At 35.1% G+C, this 22,567-nt stretch overlaps 1 protein-coding gene across 2 annotated transcripts in view; it reads right to left on the bottom strand.

The window, feature by feature from the left end:
• Positions 1-4,245: 4,245 nt before the first annotated feature.
• Positions 4,246-22,567, bottom strand: part of LOC106878147 (transitional endoplasmic reticulum ATPase) — a 44,304-nt gene continuing 25,982 nt past the window's right edge. For both annotated transcript variants that reach the window (XM_089355531.1, XM_014927274.3), the window contains exons 5-19: positions 22,326-22,518; positions 20,714-20,845; positions 20,096-20,198; positions 19,156-19,289; positions 18,292-18,427; positions 16,583-16,695; positions 15,113-15,277; positions 14,500-14,622; positions 13,792-14,004; positions 12,298-12,382; positions 11,323-11,416; positions 11,107-11,236; positions 10,388-10,546; positions 6,809-6,960; positions 4,246-5,011 (exon numbers count right to left, since the gene is read on the bottom strand). In XM_089355531.1, coding sequence (XP_089211657.1) covers positions 4,906-5,011; positions 6,809-6,960; positions 10,388-10,546; positions 11,107-11,236; positions 11,323-11,416; positions 12,298-12,382; positions 13,792-14,004; positions 14,500-14,622; positions 15,113-15,277; positions 16,583-16,695; positions 18,292-18,427; positions 19,156-19,289; positions 20,096-20,198; positions 20,714-20,845; positions 22,326-22,518 — 2,038 coding nt within the window. In that variant the 3' untranslated portion in view covers positions 4,246-4,905. The remainder of the gene's footprint in view (positions 5,012-6,808; positions 6,961-10,387; positions 10,547-11,106; positions 11,237-11,322; positions 11,417-12,297; positions 12,383-13,791; positions 14,005-14,499; positions 14,623-15,112; positions 15,278-16,582; positions 16,696-18,291; positions 18,428-19,155; positions 19,290-20,095; positions 20,199-20,713; positions 20,846-22,325; positions 22,519-22,567) is intronic.

The raw sequence follows: 22,567 nt of genomic DNA, 5'->3' as shown, positions 1-22,567 counted from the left end.
AGACCTCATACAGGATTATTTCTCCTCATAAATCTGGAACACCATGATAGTGACCCTCTAAACTCATTGATATCTTTTCCATTGTTACAAGTCTTCAATGGTGTAAATCCTTTTAGTAGATATGGAAAAGCCCCTTCTTTTGTCTAAGATTTAATTGTTCAAGTCTTTACAACTCCTCTGCGGAGACATCTGTAACATCTACTAGCTTTCAGCCGTTCTTGTCTCCTCAGAGTCCTTACCTTTGTTTTTTTTTTCAGTTGAGTAAGTGCTGCCTTATTTATTGTTTCTTCGCAAATGCTACAGCATCTAGCTTAAATTTAATGTTATAACGGTCGCTCTTTTCTTATTTTGTCAGCCATAGGTTTGAACAATACAAAATTTACGGAGTGGGAGCGCTAAGCAGTGATAAGTGAAATTGCAATGTTATCAATCTGAATATGCTTGATGCACGTTTGAACTGGGGAACAAGCGACTCACTGTGTTTTGTCATGGTGAGTATGTCTCACTTGTTGATAAATGACGTGTACACACCTCGGATCTATTTTAAAACGGGGGCCACATTTTTCATTAATGTTTTACGTAGTGTTTTTGGTACGGAAAGACTTTCAAACTTCGTATACTTACCTATTTTGTGTTATAGAACAGAAAAATATTTTTGTATTCGAATTTATTTCATGTAAAAAATTGTCTTATTTCGATAATTTCAACCAATCACTGACAAGTATTCAGTTGTTTATATTTACTCCTTTGGCTGATTAAGCGATGTAAAGCGTATTTAATCTCCATACCTTCGTTTTATTTGCTTTTTTCATTTTAAATTTGCTTTAACCCTAACCCTAGGGTTAGGGTTAGGGTTAATTGTTTCAGAATCGTTTGTTTATGTAGTCGGCACTTAATGTATATCGGCTGAATGGACGTCAGTGATTGGTTGAAATTACAGAAATACAATTTTAGCATGGAATAACTTATGGATTTCTTTTTTTTTTTTAAAGAAGACTAAGAGAAAAAGATGTTTTATATGACACATTCTACCAGTGTTCCAAGTTTCAAAGTGTTTCGTTAATGAAAAAATGTGGCCCCCGTTTTAAAAAAGATCCCACACCTCATTTGTATACACACCATTTGTCAACAAGCGAGATATATTCTCCGTAACAAAACGCAGTGAGTAGCTTGTTCTCCAGTTCGAAAGTGCAACAAGCATACTCGGACTGATAATAACATTGCAATATAAGAAATCTATCATAAATAACTTTACGGGAACGCTGTCTCCACTTAATCTTCTTTCAAGCCAACTTTATCGTCGGCTTATTTTGTTTAAGAGAATTACTCCACAGGATGAGAATTTAGTATTTCTGGCTTGATGTTTTGTGTCACCGCGATCGAACACTATCGTAATAGCTTTGTTTATATATATATATTTATATTACAAACCTAAAGAATATGTTGGGTTTAGGCTATGTATGCTGGGAAAGGCGGCACAGTAATATGTGATCTCACGTAACTGCCAATGAACCGTTAGCATATTTTCGATGATTTGTTCTTCCACGGTGTGATAATTTGGTGCGTTACCAATTTCTGGAGGCGGTTTTTTGTTCTTTTTTTTTTTTTAGTAACAATTATTGTGCCTATGAGACTTACTCTTTCTCCGACTCTCTAGCCAACAAAGCTCAGTCTTCCATCTGTACGTAATGCGACCGTATATGACGCAGAGCAATCTTTGTGTGTGTAACCAACACTGGCACTGTCGGTTATTACGACCAGGGTCCCACTTGATCCGATCAACAAAACAGCCTGCTTGTGAAATTAACGCGCAAGTGGCTGAATAATTATATATATATATGTACACACATCGCAAAGTGAAAAAGCGCATCTTCTACACGGCAAGCTCCAAATTCAAAAAAAAGTATTGGATCAATTTGACAAAACCTTTTAATGTAGCACCACAATGTATCTGGAATCTAATGGATTAAATGAATAACACCACATATGCAACAGAAAATATAACATATCCGCACACAATATATACCTAATTTTATCCGGTATACGCAACTAAGGCAGTAATTAAAATAGCTATCTATATATTATACTTACTGTACACACATTGTCGATAGTGGAGGCGCAATGGCCCAGCGGTTAGGGCAGCGGACTCGCGGTTTCGATTCCCATACCGGGCGTTGTGAGTGTTTATTGAGCGAAAACACCTAAAGCTCCACGAAGCTCCGGCAGGGGATGGTGGCGAACCCTGCTGTACTCTTTCACCACACCTCTCACTCTTACTTCCAGTTTCTGCTGTGCCTGTAATTCAAAGGGTCAGCCTTGTCACGTGTCATGCTGAATATCCCCGAGAACTACGTTAAGGATACACGTGTCTGTGGAGTGCTCAGCCACTTGCACGTTAATTTCACGAGCATGCTGTTCCGTTGATCCGATCAACTGGAACCCTCGACGTCGTAAGCGACGGAGTGCCAACAACAACAACATTTGTCCAGAGAAAACGTTTCTTATGAGACTTCTGTGTAAAAAACAATACATATAAGAAAAGGATACAAACTTCGTTCCAGCAGCGGCGAGCAAGAGTACCAGATGCATTTCAACCTTGGGCATTTTCAATGGCCGAAATGCTTCTAGCGTTCTCGCTGAGACGAATTTTCATCTCTCTATTTGTGTTTACATTTCTGTTGAGAAATACAGCAGTAACTGGCTATATACACCGTTGATAGTATAAATAGATGCTATATAATTTCATGTTCATTTTTCCAGTATATTTTCACGCTACTCGTTTCAGTCCCTTATCTACCTTGAGGCTTAATATTCTAAATATCAGCATTCACCGTTTTTACTTCATATCTCCCTCAGACTACTTCCCGTTTGGATTGCTTAACACTTTCAGCTGTCATTCTTCATATATATATATATATATATATATATATATATATATATATATATGCTTATGACCTTTACAATGTAAAGCCAATTCCTCTTTCCCCTTGTTCCTTTATGTTATGTCTTTCATTCTAACATTACTTACCCCAAGTCACTAGTGGGGAAATTTAGTGAACCAGTAAAATTGTTACAGCGAGCAAAACCCATAAGTTCTTCAATTAAAACCGTTCCTTCTAAACATATGCATTAAGGCAATCAAATGGGCTCAATATTTCTTTTCTTCATTAACTGAAAATAGTGCCGCTGGACTGGCTCCTGTGCAGGTGGCACGTAAAACGCACCATTTTGAGCATGGCCGTTGCCAGTACCACCTGACTGGCGTTCGTGCCAGTGGCACGTAAAAGTACCCACTACACTCTTGGAGTGGTTGGCGTTAGGAAGGGCATCCAGCTGTAGAAACTGCCAAATCAGTTTGGAGCCTGGTGTAGCCATCTGGTTCACCAGTCCTCAGTCAAATCGTCCAACCCATGCTAGCATGGAAAGCAGACGTTAACCGTTGATGATGATACAGGAATGTAACTAATGAAAATATTCCATTAATAATTTTTTAAGTATTATTTATTGATATTTCCTTTTACTCATTATAGTAAACATGATACTCAATTTCATTTGTTTGTATTCTCTGGCCTGCATATTTTATTTATTGTATTTGTGTATAAGATGCAACCCTAATTTAGGATTATCTTGGCAGGAAATTATTTTCTTGTCATAGTTTTAACTTTGCTCCAGGTACAAAGTTACCTCCCAGTCTTTTCAGTTAGAATCAAGTACAAAATAATGCAACTTATAAGGTAATTGAATTAATATCATTCCTTTCATATAAATATAAACATTGTAAGTAAAAGTATCTGAACACAAAAGATAAGTAGAAAGAGAAAATACTATTCTCTTTTTAAATGATAAAAACTGGCAGAATTGTTAGTGTGGCAGAATATGATTTGTGGTATTTATTTGGGTTATTTATATTTAGAGTTCAAATCCAGCTGAAGTCAAAAAATATTTTATTTTTGTAAGAAAATTTTTTTTAAATCAAGTTTCTGCAATTTGACACAAAATGTAGGTCAGTAAGTAGTACTATCATATTTTTCCATTCACAATCTAAAAAGCATTCAAAAATTTCATCTGAAATTTCTTACAGGATAGCAACAAACAAACCAAAACATAACAGCAGTTAAGTCAAAAGAAATAATTAAAAAAAGATGTAAACATGAAATCGTTGGGGGTAGGGGAAAAAAAAAAAACAATAAAAACACATAAAACCTTTTCATCATTAAAAATACAAAGTGAACAACATACTCTAAATTTGTTTTCTTTTTTAAATAGGTATTTTATTATAGCAATAACATTCGATTTAAACATCTCAGTGCTTTGAACCGTCTTTTGTCATATACCTTTGTCATTTTAGCCTGTTGTCTGAATAAAATTGTCCATGTCTTGTCCATTTTTAAATTATGTTTTCTGTAATATTTAGTTCACATTTTTGAGTTGTTTTTTTTTCTAAATTTTTTTCAGTGGCAGGGAGAGGAGAAAGTAGGTAGGCATTTATAAACTTTTCTCTTTACGAATAGGTGTTTTCTTGGAATATAAGTATCTCCTCCGTTTATCAATAAAATGGGAGGGAAATGAGAAAATTTTCAAGTAAAAACTTCAATGGGAAACATGTAAAAAATAAAGAAAAAAAAAGTATGAAAATTTGGATATTAGAGACATTTTGTTTTTTGTTAGTTTTTTTTTTTTTCCACTTTTAACTATGCAATTCGGAAATGGCCATGAAGTAACATACTTGAATAGCTCTACATTTTAACTGATAAGTGAAATGGCAAATTATTGAGAGAAGGGAATGTGAAACTAACAAATTCAACAGCAGACATGTTGAAAGTGGTTGACAGAGGGAGAAAAAAAAAAATTTTTTTTGTTTATAAATTGTTGGGGGTGATAAAAGACTTTGCTGGAAGTAACAATCTAACTGTAGAGATCATCTTCACCATCATCAGCAAATGTATTAGGAGTACTACCACCTGTTCCGGATGGTTGATTATTTCCACCTGTTGAACTGCTACCAGGAAACCTGAAAAAAAAAAAAAAAAAAAATCATATATTGCAGCTTTAGTACTAGAATATGACTGTATACACACACACATCTCCATATGAACAAATCCATACATGCAAGCAATCACACAATCTTCCACAAACATATAAGCATATATAGTTCCTTATACAAGTGATCATCCTTACTGAATATGCCTGCAATAACCTCTTTGGCATGTACTACCTATAATAATGATAATAAAGGAGGTTGTGGCACTAGAGAGTTTTAAACCAATACAATAGCGATTAGCGTTACAATGACAAACCACGTAACCTCAATGCTGCCAAGTTAAAATTTACAACAAGCTACATACATCATATAATTTATATATATATATATATAGGCGCAGGAGTGGCTGTGTGGTAAATAGCTTGCTTACCAACCATATGGTTCTGGGTTCATTCCCACTGCGTGGCACCTTGGGCAAGTGTCTTCTACTATAGCCTCAGACCAACCAAAGCCTTGTGAGTGGATTTGGTAGACGGAAACTGAAAGAAGCCCGTCGTATATATATGTATGCGCGTGTATATATTTTTGTGTCTGTCCCCCCAGCATCACTTGACAACTGATGCTGGTGTGTTTATGTCCCCGTAACTTAGTGGTTCGGTAAAAGAGACCAATAGAATAAGTACTAAGCTTCCAAAGAATAAGTCCTGGGGTCGATTTGCTCGACTAAAGGCAGTGCTCCAGCATGGCCGCAGTCAAATGACTGAAACAAGTAAAAGAGTATATATATATATATATATATATATACATCATCATCATCATCGTTTAACGTCCGCTTTCCATGCTAGCATGGGTTGAACGATTTGACTGAGGACTGGTGAAACCGGATGGCAACACCAGGCTCCAGTCTGATTTGGCAGAGTTTCTACAGCTGGATGCCCTTCCTAACGCCAACCACTCAGAGAGTGTAGTGGGTGCTTTTACGTGTCACCCGCACGAAAACGGCCACGCTCGAAATGGTGTCTTTTATGTGCCACCCGCACAAGCCAGTCCAGGGGCACTGGCAACGATCTCGCTCGAAAATCCTACAGGAGCCAGTCAGGCGGTACTGGCAACGGCCACGCTCAAAATGGTGCATCTCATGTGCCGCCCGCACAAGAACCAGTCCAGGGGCACTGGCAACGATCTTACTTGGCTTGCCGGGTCTTCTCACGCACAGCCCATTTCCAAAGGTCTCGGTCCGTAGTCATCGCCTCGGTGAGGCCCAATGTACGAAGGTCTTGCCTCACCACCTCAGCCCAGGTCTTCCTGGGCCTACCTCTTCCACGGGTTCCCTCAACTGTTAGGGTGTGGCACTTTTTCACGCAGCTATCCTCCTCCATTCTCACCACATGTCCATACCAGCGCAATCGTCTCTCTTGCACGCCACAACTGATGCTTCTAATGTTCAGCTTTTCTCTCAAGATACTTACACTCTGACGGGTATTCACATTGACATTACACATCCAACGGAGCATACTGGCTTCATTCCTTGCGAGCTTACGTATGTCCTCAGCAGTTACAGCCCATGTTTCACTGCCATGTAGCATGGTTGTTCGTACGCATGCGTCATACAGTCTGCCTTTTACTCTGAGTGAGAGTCCCTTTGTCGCCAGCAGGGGTAAGAGCTCTCTAAACTTTGCCCAGGCTATTCTTATTCTAGCAGCTACACTTTCAGCGCACCCACCCCCACTACTAACTTGGTCGCCCAGATAGCGGAAGCTATCGACTACCTCTAGTTTTTCACCCTATATATAAAATAATATTGATAACATATAGAAATAGATATACCTGAAATTTCCAAAACCTCTACTCCTTTGGAAATTCTGAGCGAACATTTCATATTTTCTAATGTCATTATCAGATACTGAACGACGAGCTGGCTCCATAGCTCTCTCAAAATGGTCTTTACGGATCTCTGGGACAGGGTCAACATCAACTTCCTGAAAAATCAAAAGGAAACCATTTATAAACATACAGCTATAATGTAAATATAGTGTCATGTGCTAAAGTAAAGCTGACTTATTGTGTGGAGAGTTGGTTGCTTAACTGAAGTATAAATACTCGGTATTTATTACCATCACTGTAATCTTCTAGGTATGGACGCTTATTTCAGTTCAATAGAACTGAACTACCCACTCATTGCATTGTAGCTTAAGTGGCTGAGTATTCCATAAACACTTTTATCCTTAACCCTTTCGTTAACATATTTCTAACCAAACTACACCCCTTATGTGTTTCAATTAATTTCTAACATAATCATAAATTTAGGCTGGTTTCATTAAACAACTCTAACTTGTTTTATTTATCAACATATTAATGTGATTTTTGGAAGATAAATTAACGAAAGGTTCTCAACCAATTCTATACCAAAATTTTTGTCACAAAGTGACTAATTACAGGTAAATTCAACAAAATATAAAATTATTTAAATTTTTGTTCAAACATCGCTATAGAAAATGAGTTATTAGCTAATATTCAATTGGGTATACAACAAAATATTATTATAGAAGAGTTGTGCACATTACTGGATTTATTACTGTCTCTTTTGCCAGTATAAAATTAAAATCCAGAGCAGTACCCAGTATTTGATTCACAAATCTTTTCCAAACTTTGATCCCCCATTTTGTGCGCTTTCCTGGCATATACTGTTGAAAACGCACTCAGCCTTTATAGCCCACCATACCCTTATCTATAAACTGTTTTATATGTGCTTTGAACACAGTCAATTATTTTAAATAAGGGATCAAAGTTTGGTTTTCCACGTACTGGTGTACTGCTCGTGTCTATTACATGTAGATATTGAGTCAATTTTAAAAACCGTATCCTAGTCATTATACTTGAGACGTATTCGTCGCCAAAGGGTTCATCACTACTCCAGTAATTTGTTATTCTAGGTAACTTTCTAATGCCCATAATAATATTTATGGCAAAATATGCTTTAATTTCATTCAAGTTTATGGGAAACCTCAAACTATCCTTTTTTACGCTTTGTTTACATTTAGCGTAACGGTTTGTTTCCGCCGTAATCAATTCAAATAGGCACATCGGAAAAAGCAAAAAGAAATAGTCTAAAGCTTTACTCTCCTGGGTAAGACTGTGACTTGGTCCAGTTTCTTCAGAAAAATCACTGAAAGGAGTTTTTAAATTTTCACTCCATTCAGGTACTAATTCATTCTCTTTATCGCTATCATCGGAGCTCTCGGATTCACTGCTTTCATTTTCGGAAAATGAAACCTCAGATTCATTATCAAATACCACGTGCTTTTTTTTTTTTTCGGTTACAGAGTTAGATTTATCAAGGTCTTCAACGGAAAATCCTTCGAATTCTGACTCGCTGCTTGACAGAATAAAATTCGTATCCATTTTTTTGTCAGGATTACAAATTTTGAAAACACAACAGGAACAAATTTGGAAAAAAATCTCCCAAAATTCACAAAATTAAAAAAACATGATCGTCGTACAAAACTATAGCTGAACTGTTTACACAAATAATCACGTGTTTTCACGAATGTACTAACGAGATTTGCTCAGATATTCTCATTTAAATATGAATAGGTGATTACGGGCGGTTTTGGGCGGCTTGGTCACATGAACCAAAATTTTTTTCGGGCAGTTTGGTAACGAAAGGGTTAATGTAATTCTCCGGCATAATCATGGTGAGAGTGCATAACAAGGATGGTTATTTGAATTACAGGTATATCAGATAAGCTTACACACTTTCTGACTAATTCACAAGGACCAGACCAACCTAAGGCTATGGAATACATGCATTCCAAGATGCTGCACAGTATGATTGCACTTAACACGTGATTGCAAAGCAATTCAACTGCACTTTTATTGAATAGCAGTGAGAAATGAGAAAGAAAGAAAATAGTGTGAGAGAGAAAACGATAGTGAAGAACAGCCTAGTTGGTAACTTAATAATTTTTAATTAAAAAGGTTAATTTTTTATATAATTAAATGAATCAACAATTGCATGGATATTTGCATCCACCAACTAAAAGCTGTGATGGACCAAATTAACATCTCAACAAGCTTTATTATGATGCATACTCCCAGTTGATACTTTTGCAATTTTATAATGTTGAATATTATTCTTTATGTATTTCTAGAGAAAACTTCAGAGTATCCAAAATTCATTTAATAGGAATGTGGTTTACTCCATATGACAATAGGAATGAGGTGGTAAGGTTGGAACCTACAATCTTACTCATTAAAACTCATAACAAAGCTGAAGATAAACACTTCATAGTTATGTTAGATTTTAAAAAAAATATATAAAAAAAGACATTAGAAAGATGGTAAATGAATGATACAATTTGTTTCCTATCTCAGCCCTCTATCCCTAGTCAGGGGCCTCTTTTCTGAAGGAGCCCTTACTTGCATACTCTCTCCATCCAGTTCAAAGTTACCCCTAATGTTTCTAAACTCTGGGAATTCCCTCAGTCCATATTTTCCCAGCTGATATTAAACCAACACAATTTGAGAATAAAATTCAATGGCAGCAATTTCAACAGCTATGGGAGAGATTTTCAAAAGTTGTTTACTATGCCCTTTCCTTCAATTTATTTTTAAAATAATGAAAAATTTAATAAAATAACTGTCCTCATTAACCTGATGTTTAGAATGTAAATTAACATGCAATTTTGCTGGAAGATTCTAAATTAGATCCTTTTAAAACAAGAATTTTGTACCTTAGAACCAAAGGCAGTTTCAGGCAGGTTGGTATCAAACGGATTAAAATGGTAATACAGACAAATGCTGACACTCATTACTTTTGCACATGATAAACAAGCTTTAGAAGATCATTCAGCACAATGTCATAGTAAGAATCTTTCGGTAATGGTTGCAGAGACAAAGCTAACTAGATATTGGTGGTATGCAATAACTCACAAAACTAATGAATCCCTCCTTTCTCTTTTCTAACTGATAATTTTACATATTTAACATCGCCAACAAGGTTCAAACACAGCATTTAGGCAACCTTAGACTGACCAATGCCCTGTGAGTGAAATTAGTAGACAGAAACTGAATGGCAGCTCCTTGTTTATAAGAGTATGTAAGAATGTTACATTCCGTATCTTCACATGACACCATCTAGGCAAACTGATGTGTTCACATTTTCAATAAACAAGTCCTGCAGCTTTATGCTTTCAAAGACAAGCAGAAAAAACAAATCTCCCTGACAGAAATAAAAATGTTAGTGAAAAGAAGGTCTGGTCATAAAACAAATGTACAAACAAACTTATAAACCTTTAACACAACACTTATAAAAGAAAAAAAAAATTTTAAGTTGAGAAATGTATAGGAAGAAGTCTCAAGCACTAATGCCCCAAGCACATTAGTTATCAGAGCATTACTACTCACCATGTTTGCATCTGCACTTTGACTGCGTTCTCTCTCTAATCGAATCTCAGCTTCAATTGACTCTTTAATTGCTAATTTGCAAGCACGTTGGCAAATTTCCATCAAATCTGCACCGCTGAAACCTTTTGTATTTACAGCAAGACATTCTAGATCGACATCCTGAAATAGCAGAGCAATACAATATATTATGAAAAAATTCATGAAGTGAAGTTCAAGTGTTTTAATTTTATCAACTAGTCCATTTGACAATCTGATGAGGAACACTACTTAGCAACAAGTGAAATAGAGATCCAGTAGGCAATACGAGCCAGCACAAGAGAATCTTGTATTTTCAGAAAGGCAATGGGACCCCAAACTGACATTTTATAACATACCTGCAAAATTTTCAAACTAACAAGGGATTAATTTTTATGAAAACTTTGCCTGACAGTTTCATGTTAGACTATACTTCATTAAGGAGGTATAATAAAACAAACATGATCAGAGCGGTCACCACGCCTACTTACTGCTCACTGCATTTCTTCATTTATACCTGAACTTAAATTTCAGAGTTCTCTTCTTTGCCCTTAGAATGTCTTCTTGACAACAAAGACTAATGATTTTTCTCATTATAAATGTATTACAACAGTTTCAAACTTCTCTTATGACTCACTATATTAAGTATGCTCATTGAAGTGTTAAAACAGATTCTGAGTAATCAGTAATAAAATAGAACTTACTCTAGCAACAGGAGATTTTCGTAGATTAGCTTTTAGAATTTGGGACCGAGATTTTCCATCAGGCAATGGAATATATATCAACTGATCAAGACGGCCTGGTCGAAGAATGGCAGCATCAATTATTTCTGGTCTGCAACAAAATTTTACAACATTAGAAAAGAAATAGTAACAGAAAATACAAAAGAGCAATTTCTTTGAAATACAAAATCAATTTACCTATTAGTAGCTCCTATGATAAAAACATTTTTCTTTGCATTCATTCCATCCATTTCTGTTAGCATCTGGTTAATAACTCTATCCGAAGCACCACCTAAAAGTGATAAGGTAAAACTGAAATTAAATGCAAGTCAACAAAATTTTCTAACTTAACAGTATTTGCAGGAAGGATAGTGTAGTTAAGAAGCTTGCTTTACAGCCATGTGGTTTCAGGTTCATCCCAACTACCTAACACCTAGGGCAAATGTTTTCTATTATAGCCTTGGGTTAACAAAAGCCCTGTAAGTAGAAACTGAAAGAAGCCAGTTGTGTGTATGTGTGTGTGTATCCTTGTTTCGACATCATATGAAGCTTGTAAATGAGCACCATCAAGTGATGTTCATTTCCAATCTTTCCATGAAAAATGTCTCACAAAGGGAAGATATCACCTTGCTTAGAAATAGGTGAAGTTTAACAAAAGCATCTGGCCATAGAAAAACTGACAAATTCCACCTGACTCATTGCAAGCATGAAAAAGCAGGCATAAAACTGATGAGGATTCCAAATACATAAACTGAAAGTCTGTTTGTAGTGAGCTCAACTCACTACAAATCACAGTTAAAAGCCAACACACACATCTTGCTGAAGAAGAAAAGGGATTCAGATAATGTAGTCTGAATGCAAAACAAGGTAATTATTGCTGAAATACCTTTGATGACAGATCTAATCTACCAGGGTTGAACTGAATTAAACAATTTAAAACACCTTCATACTTAAGACCAAATTCCTTAAAAGTAAAAGATTTTTCCATAACATTTATCAAATTAAATGATGTATACTTTTAGAATTTCCCCAACATAATATCTTAAACTGGCTTTGACAATTTCAAAGATGTTGTTGCTAGAATCTGCTATTCCTGAAGCTACAAACAAAAAAAAATAGCACCACGGGGATAATCATTCCTCAATCCAGAATTCAGCACAAGAGAATACATACCACCATCACCAACACTTCCACCACGAGATTTAGCTATTGAATCCAATTCATCGAAGAATAAGATACATGGTGCAGCAGAACGAGCCTAGAAGTGTAAGAAAAAACAAAAATATATCTTGTCAGTTATTTGGTAATTACAACAAATATTATAAGAGAAATTGTTAATCAATAAGATGTATTTCTAAAAAAAAAAAAAAAAAAAAAAAAAAAAGATGTTGTGACTATATGTATGTATGTATGTATGTATATATATATACACACATATATATATATATATATGTCATCATTATCGTTTAACGTCCGCTTTCCATGCTAGCATGGGTTGGACGATTTGACCAAGGACTGGCAAACCAGGCTTCAATCTGATCTGGCAGAGTTTCTACAGCTGGATGCCCTTCCCAAAGCCAACCACTCTGAGAGTGTAGTGGGTGCTTTTACGTGCCACCGGCATGAGGGCCAGTCAGGCGGTACTGGCAACGGCCACGCTCAAGTGGTGTTTTTTACATGCCACCTGCACAGGAATCAGTCTAGCGGCACTGGTAAATATATATATATAATTACTATACTTACTACCCAGCGTTACCTGGTAAAGTATTCATAGAATTGTTTGCCAGTTTGTAGAATGAGAATTCATGGTACCTATACATGTATATATATTCAACCTCACTTCTGGACTTACTGAATTGGAACTATCTAAACAATAGTAATCACAGCCATGTTTTTTTTACATCAAGAAATAACAAACAAAAATTGTGTTTAATCATTTAAATAGAGGTCCAAATGTCACCAAAATTTGTACTGCAATGCCAAAGGTAAGTATGAAAATAAATATGTAAAAAAAAATTAAAATAAAATATACTATTTCTGAGATATTTCAGTTACACACAAACATCCCTAGAATTTTAGTATTATTGAGATAGCACAATATTTGGTTTGATTTCTAAGTCATTGGAAAGTCTTTCAATGTTGATTTGAAATATTTTTGATCATATTTATATATTTTTTATTGTATTTGAACTAGTTTTTCTTTTTGTAGTATATTATACACAAAGTCCAGTTCTTATTGCATTACTGTGACTTGTGTGACTCAATGACCCAAAGAGCTATGCTAGCAGAGTGCAAGCTCCTGATAAGACCTCCCATGCTGCACAGGTCAAAGGACAGATGTCAAACTAATATGGACTGCCTCTTCTCAGAAGTAAAAAAAGTGTAAGGCCAACACCACAACCTAGAAAAAAAGCAAAGTTGCAGAAGCATCAATGGCAATTCAAAACCATCAAGATCCTGGATGGTGACCTCTCTCTCTCTCTGGGAAATATAGGAGGCAATGCAGCAAAGCTGAAAAACTAGAAATGCAACTGGAGAGAAGCAGAAAAGACAGCCCAAATCTAAGAAGAGAGAAGAAAAGTTGTTGATGACCTATGCTTCATAGAGAGGGTGAGCTTAAAAGTAAGTCTATGAATTTTGAGGTCATAATAGGAAGAAAAAGGTTACCTTATCAAAGATATCTCTGACATTTGCTTCAGACTCTCCAAACCACATGGTAAGCAATTCAGGGCCTTTAATAGAAATAAAATTGGCCTGGCATTCATTAGCAATTGCTTTTGCCAATAAGGTTTTACCACATCCAGGTGGCCCATAAAACAAAACTCCCTTAGATGGAGTCAGGCCAAACTTGAGGAATTTCTCAGGATGCTCAACAGGATACTGAAAAAAAAAATTTTTTTTAAGTTTAAAAGACAAAAAACAACATTAATAAGTAGAAATTAATAATGTTACAAAGATAACAGAATTTATTATATGAATTCAATTTTTCAAAGAGAAAGTATGAAAATATATCTGAAATGGAAGACAACTTATGGAATACTGAATGGGAAACGCCTATAGAATTTTCCAGAAAAGTACATACTTGAGTGCTAGAACATGTCAATGCTTTTTTTTTTTTTAATTATTATTCTTAGGTTATTTTTCAGACTTAAATGTTAACAGTTAATTGGTGGCCCTTTCTAACATTAACTATTTTATCAAGAAAGACAAAAAGAGGAAGATTTTGATATAAACCTTCCCTTAACTATTCTCTACACACCAGCTTAATAAAACTATTTTACTGAACCCCTCCAACTCAACAATTATTTTGAAAAATGTAAGCTCATGAACTGCATTTCATTAGAAATTTGGTTGCAAAAAAGGGAGACAGCTTACCTGAACAAGTTCTTGAAGTTCTCTCTTAACATCATCAAGACCACCAATATCATCCCAGGTGACAGAAGGAACCTCAATTGAAGTTTCTCTAAGAGCACTAGGATTACTCTTTCCAAGAGCCCACTGAAAATATGAAGTCCAATAGAAAAGTTAACAACAGTCCACAGAAATAAGTAATAGCTAGGAGACAATAAGAACAGTATTATATTTACAGTACCAATAATGATAAACCTATAAGGTATGTTAGAAGCAATGAGTTTATAAGAAAAAAAAAAAATTTCTGCAAAAACATTTTAGAAAATGCTTATATGCCTTTCAACCCATGCTAGCATGGAAAGCGGACGTTAAACGATGATGATGATGACCTACATCTAAAATACATTTAAGTAACACTCCAATGACAGGATTATTAAAGATACAAAAATATTGACATGCTGACATAAAAAGGTCACTATCACCATGCTACACCTTCATATTATGGAGAAATTTATGAAAGACAGGTAATCTCACTCACAACAGATGTCACACAAGCATGACCATATATAGTTAACAAGGAAAGGAGAGGAAGAGAGAAAGAAAAATTTAGAGATATAAAGATGGAATGTGTACAAACCCTGAAGTCTTCCATTGTAACTGCCAGAGAATCAAGCACTTCTGCATCTATCGAATCATCTTCCAAGTCAATAAGATCCATCTTCTCCCGAATCTGCTGAAGAGCTGCCTCAGAGCAAAGAGATGCCAAGTCAGCACCAACATGACCATGAGTTTCTTGGGCAATCTGCAACAAAAAGAAAATTCACATTGTGTATCTCGGTTTTTATAACAGACCCACTGCATATATCTTAAGCAGCAATGAAAAGGGTTAAAGTAAGGAAGGGTATCTAATCATAAAACACAGTCTCAAAAGTCTTGTCCAATCCCTGCCAGTTTAGAAAAGTGAATGCCAAAAATAATGATTATGATTAATATCAATGTATCAACATTAGAAAAAAGCCAAACATTTATCTACTCAGAGTGAGCTGAAGCCAAAGAGAGAGCAGCTACACACATACTTCAGTTGCTAGAAATAGCAGCTAAATCTCCCTTTAATGATACTTTATAGTCTTAAAAAGGACACACACAAGGTACATTCCAATATAGAATAGGATGAGTGCAACTAAGGTGTCAGTCACAGATGCTTTGGGTCATGGATCAGTTCAGTTGGAGATGCTCTTAACCTTTTTGATACCAATTCATCTGAGACTGATTCTAGGATACAAACTTCTCGTTTTAAAGTGATTAAAATCTTCCTTCAAAACTGTATGTTAATTTATGTACCAAACACTAGCTTAATAAAGACAAAAGTTATTTTACTAAACCCTCCTTTATTTTCAAAATTAATTGAAATAAAAGCAGTATATCTCAACAAGTATATAGTAACAAAAAGGTTAGACAGCAGAGACAACACTTGTTCATCAAGCCAATGTGGTAACTGCTTACAGAATTGTCTAACTAAGTGGAAATTCTGGTCTGGTCTCCCTCAGAACATACCCAATGTCTTAATGAAGGAGACATTGAATATTGTAAGCCTAAAAACATGGGGGAGGGGTAAGAGGCAGGATCTTCAAAGAATATTTAATCAAAAGTAACCAGAGGTTAAACAACCACAATAAACTACATTACATTATTATTGACATAATAAGTCATATACATAGACCAGAGTAAAACATCTCAACTCAGAGGTTATCCTCAAACCAAAGAGCTGATCCAAAAACTTAAAGGAACTCAAGGACCAGAAAGTAGTACAATAAAAGCTACAGACAATCCAACAGATTTCCTGTTTCTGTTCACAGAATTTCACATATTAACGGGTGCTGGCACCACACGAAAGTGCCCGTGCCACACAAAAAGCACTTAGTATACCCTGTGAAGCGGTTGGCATTAGAAAGGATATCCAGTCATAGAAACCATGCCAGCATGGAAAATGGATGTTTAAATGATAAATGTTATGGGTAAGTCAACCCAAGGTTATGGTAGTAAACTTGTACAATGCACTTCATTTCTACAGTTCTCTTTGATTGGGAAAGTAAGGGAGTGAGATTACCTGTTCCAAGTCAACATTATCTGCCAACTTCATATTCTTTGTATGGATACGCAAAATTTCAAGACGACCAGTGGCATCAGGAACATTGATGTCAACTTCCTTATCAAAACGACCTGCAAGAAAACCATATCGAGTAATTAGTAATGATGTTTGTAACTCCTTTACATACGAGTAGGTAATGAGATTTACTAATCACAGGGTTGACAAGCTAAAGTTGATGGTAATAGATCATTAGAAGGGTTATATACAGATATCTGTTAATTACAGTGGACATAAGAAATGCAAAGCAAATCACCATTAAAGAAAATAAATTGTGACAGCAAAAAAATACTTGTACAAGCTGTTTTAATATCTCTGGTATCTTTCTGAAATCCTTTTTTTTTTTTTTGCCATTGTTTGTGCTTTTGTCAAATGAACTGTCCTACAATATCATGTTAGATATGGAGAACTCATGACAAATACCACAAAATGAGACTGGTGGAAATATTTTTCTGTCTAAACATAACAAAACCTGTTATTAATAAAGCCAGAGATATACAAAATGACCTACAAAGACTGTTTCTAAAAACTTCTTAATCACAGCACTGATGTCTCATAGTGTTATTACCCATATATAGAGAAGTTAGAAGACTTCAAGTGATTATTATAGTGAATGTTAATATGCAGAAAGATTCTGTAAAGAATCTTCATAAATACTGACTAATTTTTGTTAGTCCACCATTATTACTTCTAGAAGCAACTGCTCAGTTTCTTCTATACATTTAAACAAAATGATTATTTTCCATTCAGAATCAGATCTACCAAAAACCTGCATCATTCACCACTAGTCTCTCACCCTTATCAGATTTGGTAAAAGCAATGTTTAGACCAGTGGTTCCCAAACCGTGCACTGGTGTGCCACAAGATGCAATTAGGTGCGCCTCAAAAAAGTAAGATTATATTTCAAAATATGAAAAATACAAACCAAAATTCACTTGAAAGTTCATATGTAAATGTCAAAGTGGCAAAAATCTAAATACTAAATTCTAAACTAAGAATGAGAGGTATTAAACCAAGTTGTTGAAATGGTTAATTATATTAAAAGTAGGCCATTGAAGTGTTGTTTATTTGAACAAATTTGTGTTGATATGGATTCCCAACACAAGTGCTTACTTTTACACACAAAAGTCAGGTGGCTCTCAAAAGGTAAGGTCACATACATGAGCTCCAAAATGAATTGCTTGCATTTTTTAAAGAAGTAAAACCTGAACGCTTCTTGGAATACCTACAAAGTGAATTTTGGGTTTCAAAGCTGGAATATTTAACAGAGATATTTTGCACAACTTAATAGAGTCAACACAATTATGCAAGGTAAAGATGAAAACATTCTCAGGTGTGATGGCCAACTTAAGTTAAAATGCTGGTTAGTTATCACAGTTATGTAATGTTCATGGAACCAGTGCAAGATTGACATAAAGTGTTTAGGCTGCATGTGATTGATGTCTTTGGCCATCACACCTGATGAAACCAGTTAATTTACCTTACCACAGAATTATTTTGTTTTATCCCTTCTATCTAATTTATCATTTCTAAGTTGACTGAAGCAGAATTTAAAGAGAAATAAAAGTTTAGATTCTTTAGATGCAAAAATCAGTTGCTGTACTCATTAAATCAGTTCCAACTGAAAACACCCAGTTAATTAGTAAAATTTATGAAACAAATATAAGTACCAAAACGTCTGAGAGCTGGATCAATACTGTTTGGTCGATTGGTGGCAGCCATGACAACAACATGAGCACGTTGTTTTAGGCCATCCATCAGAGTCAACAGTTGAGAAACTATACGTCTTTCAACTTCTCCATGAGTCTGTCAATAAATAGAAACAACATTTATATAAATATTTTCACAGACAACAAAAAATTTCAAAACGGGTATCTTTTGAAAAACAGATGTTCAAATGTATCAAAGACAATTAAGCAATGTAAATGCCTACAAATGCTCAAATATTTAGCTAAATACAGCCCATTAACATCTAAAAGATTATTGATAAAATCAAAATCAATACCTAGCAGACTTCAGAGTCTTGAATAATTTACACTGAACACCTACTAACTTAAACTTCAGTTATAGAGATCATTCCCACAACCTACTTTTTATCCCTAATATAACCAAGCTATGTTCAGGGAAAAGCTTCTACCTAATTGATAAATTTTCTGATACTCCTCACCATTACCATTTACAAACTACTGCTCTGAACTTGAAATCTTTTGAAATCTGCTTACTGCAGCTCTGACTGCTTGTAGCAACCCATATTTATCCAGTACTTAATATGAATAAGCTAAGCCATCCCATAAATTTCCAAGTTAACTCCAGTTTTCAAGATACCTTTTACATTCATCCATGCATAAAGGATTCACAAGGAAACCATAAGTAAATGTTTAATTAATAAACATGGCAATTAGAAAAAAAAAAAAAAAGGATATGATCTTTCATTCTGCACTAAATAACTTGAGATAAAGGTAAAAAATAGAGAAAGATTTACGAACTTTCAAAATACTTAAGTCATAAATTGTAGCAGAAAAACAGAACAATACCTTCTCTCTTTTAGGAGCAATAGCATCAATCTCATCAATAAAGATTATGGCAGGAGCATTTTTTTCTGCTTGTTCAAAAGCCTTCCTCAGATTACTCTCTGATTCACCAGCCAGTTTGCTCATTACCTCTGGACCTATAATAAACAATAAACATGTGAAACACAAAGAACCATGGCTAAACATTTGGCTGTTGGAACAGCCACCATATATAAAAATAAACTAATTCTACTCTTCTAGTTGAGAAGATTAAAATGCCAATGCATAGTGATATGGATATAACTTATGCTTGCTGACAGCCAACCAAGCACAAGATCGTATTACTCCCTTCTTTATAAAACTATTTCACTGGTTTATATATTCCTTATATTCACCAATCAAAAATATATATATATATATATGTATTTAGGTAACTTTTAGCATGCAATTTTAGTTTACAATAATATAATTTCAGTGACCATTTATACGAGAGGTTTACTTGTGTCTTAATATGCTTTAAACAGAGGGTGATAAACCCAAATAACAGAAATAAGTGTCTGTAGATATGGGGAAAAAATGTCTCTCAACCACATTGATTTTCAAAAAAATCATGAGCCCCACCAAAAGTGGACAAGGTATTATCTATATATTATATATTCATTGATATAAAGTTTTATACACTTGGTACTCAAATCCCATACTGAAGCAACCCACACACAACTTTAAGAAATACTGAACTACACTAACTTAAATTTTGCACCAAAGACAATGATTTTTCTCAGTGGTTTCCAAGACAACAGATAAACCAATTAAATAAGGTTTTACAAGGGAAAAGGAAGCTAAAACTCAAGTCATTATCTGGCATCACCTAGCAGTTAATGGTTACATGTTATTTTCTGATTTTAAGTACCAGCTTCTAGTTTCAGTAAGTGAAATAAATCCCATTGAAAAAAGGAAATCTTACCATTAATCAGGAAGAAAAAGGCTCCTGTTTCATTGGCAACGGCTCTAGCAATTAAAGTCTTGCCTGTTCCTGGTGGACCATACATGAGGATTCCTCTTGGTGGCTGAAATAGAATTTAAATTACTAACAAAGAATATGGGAAAAAAAATTCAAATACTCTTTAAAATATTTCAAGATTGTATTAATGCATATTGCCAAGGCTACAAAGTAGTTAGCTTATACAAATGACTCCCTATAAATTAACTGCTAAGTTTAATGAGCAACTAGAAGCAGAAAAAAGAACAAGCAAGCCTCTGACAGGACACAAACCATACATTTATTTGTCATAAGGAAAGTAAAAAATATATAATTTTAGACTCGTCAGTTGGTTTGTTGTCTGGTACTTATAATGCCAAATACTGAAGTAAAAAATCTACGTAGCTTAAAATAGAAACTAAATCATTTAGCAATAGGTAAAAGATCCATCTCTACAAATATTTACAAATCTAAATTATATTTATGATAATAAAATGATGCAAAAATAATTATAAATATTCTTAGACTAAATGTGGACAGAGAAGATTGATATATAGAAGTGATGTACACTATATATATCAACATTGAAAAGCTGTTTATTACCTTCACACCAATTGCTTTGAACAACTGTGGATGTCTGAGTGGAAGTTCAACCATCTCTTTAATGGCAGCCAATTGTTTCCTACAACCACCAATGTCATCATAACCAACTTCATTAAGAGCTTCTTCTTCATCCTAAGCAATGATGCAATAGAGTACAGTAGTGGTTACACAACAATATATAATTAAAACAATCATTTTTTTTTTCCTACTTACAAAATAGTAGTCACAAAGATGATGGCCTTAATAGGTAGGCTCTCTAAAATGGATGAAGTTGATAGCAAAAACATTGATAAAAGGGTGACATTTAGAAGAGCGAAGATAAAACATAGTGGTCAGGGTCCCAAACACAAAAAGGGAGATGAAAAGAGTGATAAGAGAGCAGGCATGAGACCAGCTAGCTCTGAGGAGCAGAAACTAATGACTGCAATAGCAAGAGAGAAGGCAGAGTGAAGAGAAAGTAGTGCAGAACGTCTATGTAGCAGCAGTGCTGTCCCAGATGTGGAAGCAGAATTCCATTAATGTTCTATATTTTAGAGATGAAGAATTCTGTACATTATTTACATTGGACGGATATAATCTCTAAAATATAGAACAGTATTATCTAATCGATACGGAGCCGACATTAGACTTCAATGGAGACATACAGAGAAACTCCATCAGAAACTTCCTGTGTAGATGTAGTGACTCAAAGCTAATACCCACTGGCTTGAATGTAAAGATACCTGTGGATTCAAATAAAGCTCGAAGCGATCTAGAAAAGTCATACAAGAGAAAATTTGAGATTGTAAAGACACACCAGATTAAGAAGCGGACAAGGGCAATGCTACGGAGGTGATGAACAAGTCTGATTACTCTGAAAAATTGGCAAGTTTCATAAGTGATGGTAGCTACAGTAAAGTAAAGGAAGACCCAACTCTGAAAACAGAGAGGAAGTTGTCACAGATCTTGATCAAGAACAAGGATCACTTCATACCAATGAAGTATAGACAACTGACCCAACACTACAGTAAGCTACCACATATGTATGGCCTCTCTAAGATTCACAAGGATGGTTATTCCATTAAGACCCATAGTGAGTTGTAGAGGATCAGCAGGTCATTCACTGAGCTGCTTCCTTGTGGATATAATCAGTCCATTAGCAGGTAAGTCAACATCATACGTGAAGAATTCCACCCACTTCACAGAATTGATCAAGGATATCCTCATTGGATCCAACCAGATGGTAAGTCTAGATGTGATAAGTCTGTTCACCAAAGTCCCAACTGATGAAGCACTATCAGTATTCAAGAAAAACTAATGACAGACACCTATCTAAAAGATAGCACTAGTATACCAATAGGAAACTTGATGAAAATGTTGACCTTCTGTGTAGAAACTACCTACTTCAGAGTAGATACTGATATATATCGACAAGATGAGGGTTTAGCTATGGGTTTGCCATTATCACCAATAATAGCCAATATATACACATAGGTGGGCAATAAGGAAAAGAGACATCAATAGACAGTAAGAGAGTAATGGGATGGTGTAAAGTAAAAGCAAAAAAGGAGGTAGAGTGAGTCAGGTAAGACAGAATTCTTGCAGTGCCCCAATGATATAACAAACTTCTTACCTCTCTCTTTACAGGTTTTCCCTCACAATGGATGATGGTGTCAGGTGCCACAATACAATATGGACTGGGGTCAGTTTCAATAACTTTAAATTCAACAGCTCTCATTGTACCCCGAACAAGAAAGATGTCTCCTTTGCGAACAGGACGATAAGCTTCCAAAAAGTAAGGTTTCAGATAAACTTCAAATAAATTTCTGAAAATATAAAACACATAGTTTCAAACAACCATTGCAATGGCTATCT

Source organism: Octopus bimaculoides, chromosome 7 (assembly GCF_046866305.1).
Source record: "Octopus bimaculoides isolate indiv1 chromosome 7, ASM4686630v1, whole genome shotgun sequence".
NCBI lineage: Eukaryota > Metazoa > Mollusca > Cephalopoda > Octopoda > Octopodidae > Octopus > Octopus bimaculoides.
Note: the sequence above shows the minus strand (reverse complement) of the source record. Positions and strands in the feature narration are given on the sequence as shown.